Source organism: Bubalus kerabau, chromosome 18, assembly GCF_029407905.1.
Source record: "Bubalus kerabau isolate K-KA32 ecotype Philippines breed swamp buffalo chromosome 18, PCC_UOA_SB_1v2, whole genome shotgun sequence".
Taxonomy (NCBI): Eukaryota; Metazoa; Chordata; class Mammalia; order Artiodactyla; family Bovidae; genus Bubalus; species Bubalus kerabau.
The window spans coordinates 16,727,959-16,745,156 of record NC_073641.1 but is presented as its reverse complement, the minus strand read 5'-3'; the positions used below and the strand labels follow the sequence as shown (position 1 = coordinate 16,745,156).

The following is a 17,198-nucleotide window of genomic DNA, read 5'->3' as shown; positions in this document are numbered from 1 at the left end:
GTTTGTTGTGATCCACAAAGTCAAAGGCTTTAGCATTATCAATGAATTGAAGTAGATGTGTTTTTGGAATTCCCTTGCTTTTTCTGTGATCCAGCCTATGTTGGCAATTTGATCCCTGGTTCCTCTGCCAAATGTATATACCCGTGTAACTCAAACTTTCATCTATATATGAAATATTACACTCACTCTAGAAAGTTCCCTCTCTTATGCCCATTCCCAGTCAATACCCTCCCCACCATGGTTCTAATACCTGTCACTATGGATTAGTTTTATCTGTTCTAGAACTTCATATAAATGGAGTCATGCAGTATTTACTCTTTTGTATAAGGATTTTCTCACTCAGAATTGTGTTTGGCATAATTGAAAAGCACACATGTACCCCGATGTTCACTGCAACACTATTTACAATAGCTAGGACATGGAAGCAACCTAGATATCCATCAACAAATGAATGGATAAAGAAGCTGTGGTACATATATACTATGGAATATTACTTAGCCATACAAAGGAATGCATTTGAGTCAGTTCTAATGTGGTAGATGAATCTGGAGCCTATTAATATAGACTGAAGTAAGACGGAAAGAGAACAGTGAATATCATATATTAATGCATAATATATATATGGAATCTAGGCAGATAGTACTGATGAACCTATTTGCAAGGCAGCAGTGAAGATGCAGGCATAGAAAACAAACTTCTGCACACAGTTATAGAAGGAGAGGGTGGAACAAAGTGAGAGAGAAGCACAGAAACATATATATTACCATATGTAAAATAGATATCCAGTGGGAATTTTCTGTATGACACAGGAATCTCAAACCCGTGCTCTGTGGCAACCTAGAGGGGTGGGATATGGTAGAAGGTGGAAAGGAGATTCAAGATGGAGGGGACGTATGTATACCTATGGCTGGTTTATGTTGACATATGGCAAAAAGCAACAAAATATTGTAAAGCAGTTATCCTTCAATTAAAAATAAAATTTTTAAAGTGAAAAAACAAATTATGTGTTTGAGATTCATCTGTGTTGTTTTGTGTATCAGGAATTTACTCCTCTTAATTATCAAGTATTCGTCTACTGTAGGAATATTCTAGTTTTTTTTTTTTAAACTGAAGTATAGTTGATGTATGAGAGTCTAGTTTCTTTATCCACTTTCCTCTTGACAGACACCCAGGCTATTTCTAGTATTTAGTTATTTTAAATAAAACTACTCTGAACACTCTTAAAAATATCTTTTTGTGAATAGGTTTTCATTTCTCTTGGGTAAATACCTAGAAGTGGAATTATCAGGTCATAGGAAGGTATATGTTTAGTTTTTTAAGAAAATTACAGAACTCTTTTCAAAATTTTAACTCCTACTAATAATGTACGAGATTTGGTTTTGTCAGTCTTATTAATTTTAACCATTCAAACAGGTGTTCATCATATTACTTTTGAGTTATAAAACAAGACTATCCGTAATAGAGAGTGTTTCCACGATCAACGGGTGACTTAGGCAATGTCTATATTCTTGTCCGCCTGTTACTACGCCAGTTCATTTCTCTTAAGTCCTCATATTAAGACACTAAATCCTGATTCTCAAGCTGATTGAAGTTTCATAAATTGGTGGTTATTTTTAAAGTTTTTTAAATTCAACTTAAGCTCTAAACACTGAATATCATTTAAGTTCATTTTAGAGTGGTTTGCTATTAATACTTAGGCTTTCAAATTAATCAAAACAAGGTTAGTTCTTGATTTATGCTCAGTAGAAAAATAATCACACCTTATAAAATTTCTTTCACAATTAAATGTGCCTCAGATTGACTCTCATAGACTTAAACTTGAATAACATGAGTAAATAGTTTTAGACTAAGCATCAATCACATGTGGTAAAGTTACCTGTAAGTTTTGTCAGTTCCTAGAGGAAGTATGTAGGTCTAATTTTGTTTCATGTAAAATTCTCTATGGGCCTTCTAATTTATTCCTAGTGAGTTTCAAGCCTTTACATTGCTGTCTTCTTGACTTTTCTTCCATTTTCAAGTTCTAACTCTTGCTCACTTGTTACAAAAATAACCTAAATACTCTTAATGTTTCCCAAAAATGAATTTCAGTGCACTGATCATATTAGACATATTATTATAACCCGTTTGACAATTTTTCTTTTAATGAACTTTAGTAATCAATAGCAGCAACACAGCTTAGAGCTCTAAAGTAGGAGAAATACGGCTTCCCTGGTGGCTCAGTGGTAAAGAATCCACTTGCCAATGCAGAAGACACTGGTTTGATCCCTGGTCCAGGAAGATCCCACGTGCCGTGGAGCAACTAAGCCCATGTGCCACAACTACTGAGCCTGTGCTCTAGAGCCCAGGAACTGCAGCTACTGAGCCCACGTGCCACAACCGCTGAGGCCCAAGTACTCTAGAGCCCACGCTCTGCAACAAGAAAGCCACCATGATGTGAAGTCTATGTACCGCAACTAGAGAAAAGCCCCCAAAGCAATGAAGACCCAGGATATCCAAAAATAAATAAACAAAGTAGGAGAAAGAAACTGTACAAGACCTGAAGCTAATGTAGTCTAGTCAAAGCATTGGGAAATACTAACATAAAAGATAAATTGTCCACTGCTCTTTGACTATTTTTTTTCTTTATACTTCAGTTATCAAGATATTAAAGGATGATCTATGAGCATATATAAGAATTTTTAAGTAGGAAATTTATAATGCAACTTTAGTATCAATTAATTTTTGTTAGCCTGACTATATTTCTGGTAGCATCCATTCAGTTTCCTCCCATAACATTTCAGTTCAGTTCAGTGCAGTCGCTCAGTTGTGTCCCACTCTTTGTGACCCCATGAATCGCAGCACACCAGGCCTCCCTGTCCAGCACCAACTCCCGGAGTTCACTCAGACTCACGTCCATCGAGTCAGTGATGCCATCCAGCCATCTCATCCTCTATCGTCCCCTTCTCCTCCTGCCCCCAATCCCTCCCAACATCAGATTCTTTTCCAGTGAGTCAACTCTTCACATGAGGTGGCCAAAGTGTTGGAGTTTCAGCCTCAGCATCATTCCCATAACATTTAGGAAGGGTAAAATGGTTCCATAGTTTCGAGACTCACCATTGGTTACAGATACCATTAAGGAGACCATTACAGAGACCATTGCATCCAAGGAAATGATATGAATTAGGCATTTTAATCTCTATTCTGATGTCTTTTTTTTTCAGAACTCCTTGATACATTGTCTCTCACCATCTAGCTGTAAAATAATAAAACTTATTGGCTCTTAAGATATGCTAATACAGTAATCATTTGTTTAAATTACATAAAACATCATCTATATATGAAATTTGCATATTTTTGGAATGAAACCACAAAGCACATATTTTGTACTTTTGAAAATAATATTCTAAAAAAAAAGAAGAAGAAAATAATATTCTGTGGCTTGGAATAATATTGTACTGTTAATTTCCCCAGTCATCAAATGTATACTACATACCACATACTCATTGCAGTTTTTTTTTTAATCTGCATACAAGCCACCAGGGCCAACGTTATGCATAGGTGAAAACAAATAGCTATAATTCAAATGATGAAGCAGAACAGAAAAGACCTACCTGCCATAGAACATTTTTGCTCTAGCTTCTCTTTGGGATAAGACATTATCTTCAAATTTTTCTATCAAAATTAGTGTATTAGCAGGTAATATACCAGGATCACTTTCTATTATATGAACCATTGATGCCCATTATTCCTTCAGAGTCTAGCAGGGCCATGAGGGGAGGAGACGGGACACAGACATTTGGAAAGGCTGGAGTTAATATGAAATAATGAGGTGGTGGGTGTGTGTGTGGGTGGGTGGATGGGTATGGGTGTGTGTGTGTGTGTGTGTGTGTGTCGGCATGGGGGAAAGCTCCAGGAAGCAGAAGGACAGCTTGAGGGTAGAAAGCACCTGTGGGAAGAAGCTCTGCAAGAAAATCTGGGACTTTTGCCAGAGATACACTTGCTTCCAATGTTGGCCTAGGGCTGGACCCATGAGACACAAACGAGAAAGTAATGTAAGCTCATATTTTTCAGATAAAGCCAAATTTTGCATGTAAGCTTTTATGAAGTCCTTTGTTCTGACACAGGAAAGACATAGAATAATTTTGCAGGCATCATTCATACTCAGGCAAAGGATTTTGCATTTTTCTGTGTTACATAAGCCGTATAGTTAGATAAATGCTGGCTCATCTACTAAATAAATATTGAAAATGAAAACATTATTACAGTAAATTGCTGTGTAAATACAAATTCTATTTAGTGTGATTCCAGAACTTATATAAAAATGAAGTCACCTTTTTTTTTTTTCTGATAATTGCCCCTGCTATTTTGTCACTGACCACTTTACAAAGGAATCAAATCCAAATGCTGCATTGCTTAGTCAGATTTCATTGCATTTTAAATGAATGGAAATAGAAGTAAAGATACCCTAGGGTATTTGACAGAGTTCACTTTTAGGCTTCTTCCATTTATAATCTAGCTCTAAACTGTATCCCTTTTATTTAGTTTGCTTTATTCAATACACGCTATTTTAGTAACATATAAAATAGTGTCCTATCCACAACTAGTTTCTGTCCTCTCAAAAAACAAAAGTGATCACTTCATGTTTTATCATGTTCACATTTGTATATTTTACCATAGTTAATAGAGAAAGGCTCAAGGCTTCAAATAAATTTGAGAGCATAAATTTAGTATTTATTTAGAATTAGATCATGAAGCAAAATTATCAGAATTTTATTACATTTCATTTTTCATACATTTTTCATTTTTTTCAATAAAAACACTTAGCCTTTCATAAATTAACCATAGCAAACAATAAAGGGATGTCCTTTAGACTGAGACAAAAGACCTTGATAAAAATAATTTCTATCTTGGCTCTCTAACCTTATTATCCTAGGGCCTTAATATTGAAGAGCTATCCTCTAACTGGTAATTGAATACCTCTTCATTAGTTTCTACAAAAATAAGAGTTTTAAATCTAGTCTTACAGATTAGGATAGTCTTATGGTTTAAATATATTTTGGAAATTTGTTCCAATATTTAAATTGAAAATGTCTGATATTTTCAATTACTTAAAACATTTATGTTTTTAAGCTCCTAGCAGAAATCTGCTGCTAAAGGGGAAAAATATTAAGAGCTGTTAGTCAGAAAGACACTTATATAAGAACTGTGATATTGGTTATTGGTTTGAAAGCAAAAAGTCCTATATTTTAGATTCAAGGCTTTAGAAATCTTTAGTGAGCATTTTCCCCTCTCAGAACTGAGACAAATGGCTGATGAGTGAAATCTTGAGAATGTTCACAGCTTTTCTCCTTCATTCTGTTGCAGCCCAGAAGATGGTGAGATCCATCCAGAAATCTGTCGGCTCTACATTCAGCTACAATGCTGCTTAGAAATGTACACAACAGAAATGCTAAAATCTATATGCCTGCTGGGGTCTCTTCAATTTCATCGAAAAGGTATCTACATTTAATATATTGCCATAAACAGTGAAAATTTTAAACCAAAACTTATATTTTGCAAAGGCAAATATGTACCATATGTTTGAAAAGTGAAAAGTGAAAGTGAAGTTGCTCAGTCGTGTCCTACTCTCTGCGACCCCATGGAATGTAGCCTACCACTCTCCTCTGTCCATGGGATTTTCCAGGCAAGAATACTGGAGTGGGTTGCCATTTCCTTCTCCAGGGGATCTTCCTGACCCAGTGATCAAACCTGGGTCTCCTGCATTGTAGGCAGACGCTGCCTACACACAGTTAGAATATGTTCAGGAAATATTTGAAATAAATAAAAGAAGTCTGTATCAGTACTATCAAAATGCATAACAACCCTGATTATCTTGAACAGAAATTGTGGTAGAAACAGTTCTCAGATTTATTATTTTACCACTCGTGAACATGATTTTTGCTAGAATCAGTGTGGGCAGCAAAACTATATAATGATCTAACTAGGGTAGTAAATGCTATCCAAAATTGCTGCTATGCCCCTAAATGTATTTGATTGCAAGATAACAAATCACAAATTGTGCCCCAAAGATTTAAAAATAGGGGGAACTCAATAAACAATAGGGAGGCATATTAGTGACTGAAAATCTCATCCTCTGGTTTAAACTTATGAAGAGACTATATTGGCCTAAAGGACTGAAACCTGCAGAGATGGAAGTGGCTTCAGCATGGTTTGATCAGACTTCTGAATTCCATTCTGAGCGATGCTCTGCCTTCTCCTGGTTGTTGGTGTTAACCCTCAAGCTGCTTTCCCCCACATTTAGAAACTGATTCCAACAGTTTCAGTCATCACATATACATAGAGAGAATTTCTCCCACAACAGATTAGCTCCCTTCCCTTCCCATCCCATCCCTCTGGGTTGTTCCAGTGTACTGGCTTTGAGTGTCCTGCTTCATACATAGAACTTGGACTGGTCATCTATTTCATATATGGTAATATACAAGTTTCAATGCTAGTCTCTAAAATCATCCCACCCTTGCCTTCTCCCAGAGTCCAAAAGTCTGTTCTTTATATCTGTGTCTCTTTTGCTGTCTTGCACATAGGGTCGTTACCATCTTTCTAAATTCCATATATATGTGTTAATATACTGTATTGGTGTTTTTATTTCTGACTTACTTCACTCTGTACAATAGGCTCCAGTTTCATCCACCTCATTAGAACTGATTCAAATATGTTCTTTTTAATAGCTGAGTAATATTCCATTGTGTATATGTACCACAATTTTCTTATCCATTTGTCTGCCTCTGGACATCTAGGTTGCTTCCATGTCCTAACTATTGTAAACAGTGCTGTGATGAACACTGGGGTCCACATGTCTCTATCAACTCTGGTTTCCTCGGTGTGTATGCCCAGCAGTGGGATTGCTGGGTCGTATGGTCATTCTATTTCCAGTTTTTTAAGGAATCTCCACACTGTTCTCGGAGAAGGAAATGGCAACCTACTCCAGTATTCTTGCCTGGAGAATCCCATAGACAGAGGTGTCTGGTGGGCTACAGTCCATGGGGTCACAAAGAGTCAGACACAACTGAGCAACTAACACATTCACACACACTGTTCTCCATAGTGGCTGTACTAGATTGCATTCCCACCAAGTGTAAGAGGGTTCCCTTTTCTCCACACCCTCTCCAGCATGTATTGTTTATAGACTTTTTGATAGCAGCCATTCTGACCATTGTGAAATGGTACCTCATTGTGGTTTTGATTTGCATTTCTCTGATAATGAATGATGTTGAGCATCTTTTCATGTGCTTGTTAGCCATCTGTATGTCTTTGGAGAAATGTCAGTTTAGTTCTTTGGCCCATTTTTTGATTGGGTCGTTTGTTTTTCTGGTATTGAGCTGCATGAGCTGCTTGTATATTTTTTAGATTAATTCTTTGTCAGTTTCTTCGTTTGCTATTATTTTCTCCCATTCTGAAGGCTGTCTTTTCACCTTGCTTATAGTTTCCTTTGTTGTACAAAAGCTTTTAAGTTTAATTAGGTCCCATTTGCTTATTTTTGCTTTTATTTCCATTACTGAGAGGTGGGTCATAGAGGATCTCACTGTGATTTATGTCGGAGAGTGCTCTGCCTATGTTTTCCTCTAGGAGTTTTATAGTTTCTGGTCTTATTTAGATCTTTAATCCATTTTGAGTTTATTTTTCTGTATGGTATTAGACAGCGTCCTAGTTTCATTCTTTACAGGTGGTTGACCACTTTTCCCAGCACTGCTTGTTAAAGAGATTGTCTTTTCTCCATTGTATATTTTATTCTTTTCTTTGAATGGGATTGTTTCCTTAATTTCTCTGTTTTCTCATTGTTAATGTATAGGAATGCAAGGGATTTCTGTGTGTTAATTTTATATCCTAACACTTTACTATATTCATTGATTAGCTCTAGTAATTTTCTGGTGGTGTCTTTAGGGTTTTCTATGTAGCGAATCATGTCATCTGCAAACAGTGAGAATCTTACTTCTTCTTTTCCAATCTGGATTCCTTTTCTTTCTTTTTCTTCTGTGATTGCTGTGGCTAAAACTTCCAAAAGTATGTTGAATAGTAGTGGTGAGAGTGGACACCCTTGTCTTGTTCCTGATATGTAGGGGATATGCTTTCAATTTTTTCCCATTGAGGATAATGTTTGCTATGGGTTTATCACATATGGCTTTTATCATGTTGAGGTATGTTCCTTCTATGCCTGCTTTCTGGAGAGTTTTTATCATAAATGGGTGTTGAATTTTGTCAAAGGCTTTTTATGCATCTATTGAGATAATCATATGGCTTTTATCTTCCAATTTGTTATTGTGGTGTATTACATTGATTGATTTGCAGATATTAAAAAGTTTTCTTGCATCCCTGGGACAAAGCCCATTTGACCATGATGTATGATCTTTTTAATATGTTGTTGGATTCTGTTTGCTAGAATTTTTTAAAGGATTTTTACATCCATGTTCATCAGTGATATTGGCCTATAGTTTTCTTTATTTGTGGCATCTTTGTCTGGTTTTGGTATTAGGGTGATGGTGGCCTCATAGAATGAATTTGGGAGTTTACCTTCCTCTACAATTTTCTGGAAGAGTTTGAGTAGGATAGGTTTTAGCTCTTCTCTAAATTTTTGGTAGAATTCACCTATGAAGCCATCTGGTCCTGGGCTTTTGTTTGTTGGAAGATTTTTTATTAAAATTTCAATTTCCATTCTTGTGATGGGTCTATTAAGATTTTCTATTTCTTCCTGGTTCAGATTTGGAAGGTTATATTTTTCTAAGAATTCATCCATTTCTTCCAAGTTGTCCATTTTATTGGCATATATTTGCTGATAGTAGTCTCTTATGATCCTTTGTATTTCTATTTGTCTGTTGTGATTTCTCCATTTTCATTCCTAATTTTGTTGATTTGATTCTTCTCCCTTTTTTTCTTGATGAGTCTAGCTAATGGTTTGTCTATTTTATTTATCTTCTCAAAGAACCAGATTTTAGTTTTGTTTATTTTTGTTTTGGTCTTTTTGTTTATTTTTCACTTATTTCTGCTCTGATTTTTATTGTTTCTTTCATTCTACTAACTTTGGGGTTCTTCATTTTTTCTTTTTCTAGATTCTTTATGTGTAAAGTTAGGTTATTTGATTTTTCTCTTGTTTCTTGAGGTAAGGTTACGAACCCTCCTCTTAGCACTGCTTTTACTGAATCCCATAGGTTTTGGGTTGTCATATTTTCATTGCTTCTATGCATATTTTGATTTCCTTTTTTATTTCTTCCATGATAATAAAAAACACATAGATTCTTAACTGATCATTTCATCTGACCTGCACTGCCTCCTGTCTTCACTGTCAGTCTCTGATTGGTGCTCTTCTCTGCTTCTTCCTTTAAAAATATAAGCCCCTGCTCCCTGCTCTAACATCTTACCATCTAAGTAAAACTCTTAAAAGAGCATCTTTGATTTCTCCTCTTTGTAGGATTAAGTCTCCATTTGGATTTCTATTTTATTCTCCTAAAGTACTACTTAGAATGTAAATCCTTAGAAAATGTGCTACAAAATTATCCAGGATAAACATGGAGATGCATGGATCCTGCCCAGGACCCACTGAATCAGAATCTGGGGGCACTCCAGGTGATTCTGAAACACAGTGAAGATGGATAACTATTTAGCTACCCTTTAAAACAAAAGGAAATAACCCCATTGTATGTATAAAAATGGAAACTTCCAAACTCTTACCCGGCTATTCTTACTCATCTAAGTACATACATGCTGTATGCTTTCTTCTTTTTCAACACTAGAAAGAAATTTGTCCACCAAGATTTAAGATGCCAGAAAATACACTCTTTATCCAAATAGTGATAGCTCTAGTGTGGCCTTGGGCTAGGAAGGGTCTAGGCGATCTCACAAAGTCCCTTCCTGAAATAAAATACATTTGACCCTTCTGGATTCAAACAATGGCAGACCAAGCACTATGCTTACAATCTGTGGCTGTTTGGATCCATGGATGTGGAACCACGGATACAGATGACTGACTATGGGACTTGAGCATCCATGGATTTTGGTGTCCAGGGTATGTCCTGAAACCAACCACCCCACCTCCCCACCCATACAGATACTGAGGGATGAGTGTAGTCCTCAGAATCTTAGGGGAATGGTGATTGCCATTCTAGTCTATAACATTCAATCTCTTTATGCTTAGAATCTCTTTCTGGTATGTTTGTTTTAATGCTATAGTAAAAATTTGTATTTTGGTAACTATTAGGTTAGCTAATTTCTTCTTCCTGCTAATTTCTTATTACAGGTTGGCCACTTGTCTTATTTATTCTATTTCATCAAGGCGGGAAAAAAGAGAATTGCAATTGAGTCATTATTTTGGCTCTATATGAGAGAGTCTGGTCAATTTTTTGTTGTGATTAGATTCTGAAGCCAAATTATTTTGCAGTTATCTGTACTTTAAGTTTATTTTTATTTCTAATTACCTCTCTGACTGCTGCCAGAAGTCCAGAAAGGATTGTATATCACATTTAGTTTTACTATTGTATTGAGTGGTCATGTGTTTACTCTTTGGAGGAAAAGGGCACACAAGGTTACTGCAGGGGCGAGGAGTACAGTTTGTTTCTGGGAAAAACCAAGCCTCAAATCATTTTAAAGCTTCTGCAGGGAGCTTGAATTTAATAATGAAGATTGTCCTTCTCTCTCAATTAAGCAAATTATAAGTATCCTTCATTAACAATATATTCAGTGGCTCTTCATGCTTTCTGCATACCCCATGTTTCTAAATTTTTGCTGTCTCATAAGTCTGATTGGTACAATCTACTTGGGAATCTTTTATACTTACAAGATCAGGCTGTTGCCAAAAATGAAGACAAATAGTACTAAGATGATTGTCCTATTTCATGGCCAACAAAATTAAAGTAAATTACAGAAATATGAGGTAAAAACACACATTTAATAAAGGCTATTAGATTATGCTATATACGTGTGGTTCTGAAAAACTGTTATGAGAATATGACAGATAGGAATAATTTTAGGCCTAATATTCTAACAGTTTTAAGTTGTAGATTGCACTATCATTTGACAAAGTCTAATTTCTATGTTTATAGCAAAAAATAATTGCTCTCACTTCTTCACAGTTAATTAGGTAGGAAATCTTTTCCCACAACTGAATCCATGTATCACATTGACCATTAATGCCTGTTTCCTGACACCAGATAAAATGAGACCTCAGGATTCATTCACTCCAGTGGCAGAAAGCGAAGCCAGGTTTCTAAGAGAGTTCAACAATTCTGCTGTTTTGCCCACAGCTTTCCTCTCTCCCATTCTACTCCCAGTTAGTCAGTTTTTACAACATTCCCATTCTGGAAGAAGCAGAGATGAGAGAACACTCCAGTGCAAGCTCCCTTTACATGTGAACTTGCTCTTTCCGTTTTTTATGCTCATTTCTCCTCACTCTGTCAAGCACTTTCTCTGACTCTGCTCCAACCCTCTGCCATCGCTTACAGTCAAATTTTCCCCAGGTCGTTTGAGGTATACCACCCTCCCTTCCTCCTCTTAAGATCTAAGATAAGATGGATTCTTCCCCTGTATTGTGCCACTAGGATACACACAGATAGAAAAAATTCAGAGGAAATGTAATCACAAAAAGGAAGAGAGAAATGCTGAAAGTTAAAAATTCTTAATTCAAAATCTAGTGGGAGTTGAGAGATCAAGCTGCTCTAATAAGAAATTAATGAACAGCCATCCATCCAGCAAAAACAGGATAAGCTCAAGACAAAGAATAGCATATGAGCAATAAAGACTCCTGGGTATTCCATCTCCTATTAAGGAATGTAAAGAAAATGACCCACACCAATAAAAGAAACAGGCAACATAAAGACAGAAATAGAATAGAGCTGCAAGCCTTACTTTCCAATGTAATGAGGCAATTGATACTGAAATAGAACATAAGGTTAGAAGAAATAAAGCAGGATAAATCTTAAAATAGATTATGATTCAAATTATGGGTGGACACATGCATTTGTCCTTTGAACAAATATTTATTGAGCACCTATCATATGCAAGGTACTGGGAGACTGAAATTATCAGGACTACAGAGGTAGATCTGTGTTCTTGTTGAGTATATAGTCTCATGCAGAGAAATAGAAGGGGAAGAAAGTTCTAAAAATCCCAAACACTAATAATTACAATGTCAATAATTAAAATAGAATAGGTAATGTAATAGAAAGTAACCATGACTGGGTGACCATTTTAGAAGGGGTGATCAAAACTCTGAGGAGACAGAACTTAATCTGAGATTTAATGACAAGAAGGACACAACTTCATAAACATTTGTATCTAATGCAAAGGACCCAAGACCAGAACAAGTTTGTACTATTTGAAGAACATAAATATAAACAACTTCTGGAATCTAAGGGCAGTCTAACACCATCTATTATTCTGTCTCCTTGTCTTAAATACCAAACAGGGAGCAGGACACCATATTCATCACCTTTACTCAAAGTAGATGTCAGCTGAGGACTAGGAAAATAACAATGATCACAGCTTCCATTTGTTGTGTACATTCTACTTGCCAGGTGCTTTATCCATGCCATCTTATTTCATACTCAAATATTGTTTTTCCCATTTTACAGATGGAGAAGCTGAGGCACAAAGAGGTAACTCGTCCAGGGTCACCTAACACATTCATCCCCTCCACAAAGCTTGTGATTATTCTACCACACCAAATCATTACCCACTAAGCTACCTTGGAGAAAGGCAAGAGAACATATCAAATGGAGAAACAAAAAATACTAGACTAGCACTATCAGCTGGAGAAGGCAATGGCACCCCACTCCAGTACTCTTGCCTGGAAAATCCCATGGACGGAGGAGCCTAGTAGGCTGCAGTCCATGGGGTCGCTAAGAGTCAGACACGACTGAGCGACTTCACTTTCACTTTTCACTTTCATGCATTGGAGAAGGCAATGGCAACCCACTCCAGTGTTCTTGCCTGGAGAATCCCAGGGACGGGGGAGCCTGGTGGGCTGCCGTCTATGAGGTCACACAGAGTCGGACACAACTGAAGTGACTTAGCATAGCATAGCATAGCATAGCACTATGAGCTGAATTTGTTCTCAGATCTGACTTAATGATTGGTGTGCATATTTCAAGACACCATGTTTAATGAACTGCTAAAATTCATTGTGCATTTTATTACCAAAAGAAGTTCACAGAGTTACTTCTAAGATGGGAGGGCATGTGAACTCCGTCAATCACTTAATGATTTACAAAATATTTTGATTTGGGTAAAGAAGTTTAATTCTGCCTAGGAAATGCTTATATTTAGAAAAATCAAATGAAGCTTTCATGTGATACAAAGGGAGCATGATTTTAGCTATGATACTCATTCTGGGAAAGTTGAAGTTAATTAACTACACAGTTGATACCTCCTGTACATTATTCTGCTCTACCTTAGGGGCTGGAAATGGAGCAATGAAAGCCTCACAGGGACCTCCCTCAAACGTGTTTCTGTTGTCTCCAGTGTCCTGTTATTCTGCTTCCTCCATGCAGCTAGGAGAACCACCAAGATGACTATGACTCTGGGGGCACTACTACTCTAGTGTCATAAGGAGTACAGAGGACATAGGGAAGTGGGAGGGGCTGGGAAGCGGGAGCTAGCTCTGTCTCTTCTCTAAATTGGAAAATGTTCATTTCCCAGTGTATGGGCAAGAAAAGAGCTCTGTTTATGGTATAAGTATTATTTTTCCACTGTATGTTTTATGGCACTATGAATATCTCACCACAATGTAGAAGAGCCTTTGAAACTATTTCTTAATACAGGTAAACAACTAACTGAATTAATATAACTTATTTTTATTTAAATTATATGCTTTTTGGAAATGCAAGGATAAAAGCGAATTACTTAACAGCCTACACTTCCCCACTCCTTTTCACAGTGCATGGAGTTACAAAGCTTCTACCATTTATGAAAATGCATGAGAACAAGCGGATAAGCTTCCACACATCTCCTGTAAGCTGTGTTCATTTAGTTGCTCACAGTCAGTACAAAAACCATCCCAGGAGCCTTCCCTAGATACAGTATCATAGCAGATAATGTGTCTGGAGCACAGAGGACATGAGGAATTTGCCCCTGCCATCAGGAAATGATAGTGCGGTGATATAATATTTGCTCAGAGAAAATTAGTTTGTTTTGTTTTGATTCCTAGGGAAATTCACACAAATGAATAAAGTTGACTACGGTGGACATCAGAAGCCAAACTCAGGGCCTCCAAGGGGACGCTATGGCAGTGCTTTCTACCGTCACTCTAGGCTGAAGACGGAGTGGCAGCAAGAAGGAGGGGAGGGGAGGGAAGAGAGGAAATAGTAAGAGAAGAAAGAGAATGGGAGAAGTGAGATCAGGAGTAGGAAAGAGGTCTCCAGAGTGGAGGGTGATAAAGGGGCCACCACTCTACATAAAAGACCCCAGCCCAGTCTTCTGGGGCTAGTGCAGTCCTAGAACTTTGAGGTAGAAGGAGCTCTGTGGGACTTTTGAGGCTGCCCCACAGTCAGACGTGTTTTTATTCCTCCTCAACAACTGACCATTTCTCACGAATATAAGAATAACCAACTGGTATGTGCTTCATGGGTGGTTTCCTTTAACTTTTTCTCAAACATGCCTGTTATAGTATCCATAAACAGGCTAAAAATACATGGAAATCCCAAAGGAGCTGAAGGCCAAAAGCTTTGCACAGCCCTGAGGAAAGTGGCCAACTTTTTGATGTCTTGGTTCTCGACAGGGTGAAGCCAGCTTACAGTGATTTTAAGGTGCTCTAAAGGCTCTCCTTCTCCCCTCCCTCCATCTACTCCCTGAGAAAATACTTGTTCACTGAGGCCTGAAATTGATTTTTCAGGGGACAGAGTTTTTCATTTCATAATTAAAAAAAAATGATTTTAAATGCATAGTCACTCTTGGGCAAAGTAAAACTTTGACTTGAAGTTACCATCTGGAAGCAGCCTGACCCTTTTCCCGTGAGCAGCACAGACACCATCTGAGGTGCTCCTTCCAAGGATCCCTGGTCAAAGAGGGGAAGCTGGGGATGCAGAACTCAGATCTGCCACTGTCCAGGTGTGTGGGGCACTCCCCTGCTGACTTTCTGATGGGACTCAAAAGAACATCTTGCCTCTCCAACCTCATCTCTAACCAGCCACCCCACCCCACCTGCCCCCCAAACCCTGCTGGCCACACTCAAGGAATCTTGAACTACTTTGAGGAACCTGAATTCGGAAGTTCTTTCCAGTTGCTCCCTCTGCCTGTAACATATTGTCCACCCTACCCTATCCCACAACCACCCTTTCACATAGTCTACCCCTACGCTTTCTTTGAGTTTGAACTTAGATGGGACTTCCCTGCAGAGAGCTTTCCCTGGCTCTCCATGGCTGGACCTCTGCCCACCCAGTGTGTTCCCCAGGCACATGTTAAATTGAGGGGTAGACATCTGATCTGTTGTCTGTTGTCCTCTCTAGAATTGATCATCTTGAGTGTGTTCACCATTACTTTCATTTAATAATTATTGAATAAGCAAAAGGAATGTGCTTTCATTCTGTTGTTGAAAGAGAGGGAGTGTACCTGGAGAAAAAGAAGCTTGTCCAGAGATGTTGGACTGAATTAGTACCAGCAAAAGATACAATGAACAGAATAAATCCATATTAGTTCTTGAATTTGTCAGGGTAGGGTACCAACTATATGAAACAACACCAAATCTCAACGGATTAGAACAAGAGAGTTCACTATTTACCCATGTCAGAGTCCAACCCCAGAGCTGGGGTGGGCTGGGCCCTTTTGTTCTTTCCATTCCCCACATCCATCCAATGGTCAGGGGAGAAAAGAAAACATAAGGGTTTCTACGGGAGGATTCTTAGAAGCTCATCTGGAAGAAGCATACATCATTCTTACTCAGAACTCATTTGCCAAAACTCTGTCACACAGGGAAAAAAAAAAAAAGGAGGAAGAGGAAAAAAAAATAGAGGTCGGCAAACACAAAACAGTCTCCTATGGCCCTGAAAAACAAGGAAGGATGATTTCAAGAAACCAGAAATTGAGGAATTTCTCAAAGCTCAAAAGCAATGGAGATTAGATTAGTGGATATAAATGAGGAAAGGAAGCCAGAGCCGATAAGAAACTCAAGGAGAAACAAAAGAAATTCATGCAGGAGAAAAATACTACAAAAATAAAATCAATTCCAGAGATACTTCAACCTAAGAGTCAACAAATGCAGATCACAGGAAGGATTTCTGGAAATGCTGTCAGGGAAATAAATGTTTGAAATTGCATTCAGGAAGAGCTGGACTACCCCACACTGAGTAACTGAGATAGGCATTGCTTGCCTCAGTTACTCAGGACACCTGCTGTGAGTGTCAGGTCTGGGCGGCAAAGCAGAACAGAGGGTGAAATAACTGGGATCCTCCATGAGGGCAGCTGCGGAACAGGAAGGGGAGCACAAAACCGCAGCGTTGTTTCTCAGGCTAAATTGTTCCACCTATCTCTTTGGAGTAGAACTTGTAAACAAGAAACTCCAAGCAAACAGGGGACCCAAGAAATAAGATGTGTACCCAGGTCAGCTTGTCAATGGAGATGAGAAGCACCCAGAAGACAAGCTGTAGACACGCCTTGTCCAGCCAAACACCTGCTCCTTTTCCAGTCACCAGAAGAAGGACGCTCATCAAAATGACAGGCAAACAGAAAAACCCACACCCTGAAAGGGATGTACCAAATGGCAATATGCAAACAGCTAATGCTCGGTGAAAAGATTTTAAGTAGAAACAGATGAAGAATTTAAAATATAAATGTAATAAATAGTCTCAGAGAGATTTGTTTTAGGTCTGTCACACCTCAGAAACAGTCATCACAGCAGTAAGGAATCTATCAGTTTTGCTGGAAATGAAAGTGTTATCTATCAAATAAAATTTCAGTAGATGGTTTAATTAGTGTTGGGAGACAGTTTTTCAATCTCTTGCATGTCTGCATATCTTGCAAAGTGAGATACTGACTGCCTTTGTTTTACACTATCTTTTCAAGGATGTTTATTTAGTAAATGTCTTGAAAAAGAGAGACTGTGTCTCCCTCCAGAGCAAGGCATGCTTACAATTCAGTATAATGAAAATATTTCCCTCTGAAGCAAAGGGCAGACATGCCTTCTTACCAAAGGCTTGTCTCTTCTATCAAGTCTTCTCATAGAAGACTTTGGATCCTTAATTTCA

The 17,198-nt window shown here is 37.9% G+C and overlaps 1 protein-coding gene and 1 long non-coding RNA gene across 2 annotated transcripts in view; one reads left to right on the top strand and one right to left on the bottom strand.

The window, feature by feature from the left end:
* RGS7BP (regulator of G protein signaling 7 binding protein) overlaps positions 1-17,198 on the top strand; it is a 107,090-nt gene that overhangs the window by 64,439 nt on the left and 25,453 nt on the right. The window contains exon 3 of the mRNA XM_055554637.1: positions 5,344-5,474. Within this exon, the coding sequence (XP_055410612.1) occupies positions 5,344-5,474 (131 nt within the window). The remainder of the gene's footprint in view (positions 1-5,343; positions 5,475-17,198) is intronic.
* Positions 1-17,198, bottom strand: part of LOC129632900 (uncharacterized) — an 81,090-nt gene that overhangs the window by 52,883 nt on the left and 11,009 nt on the right. The window lies entirely within an intron of this gene.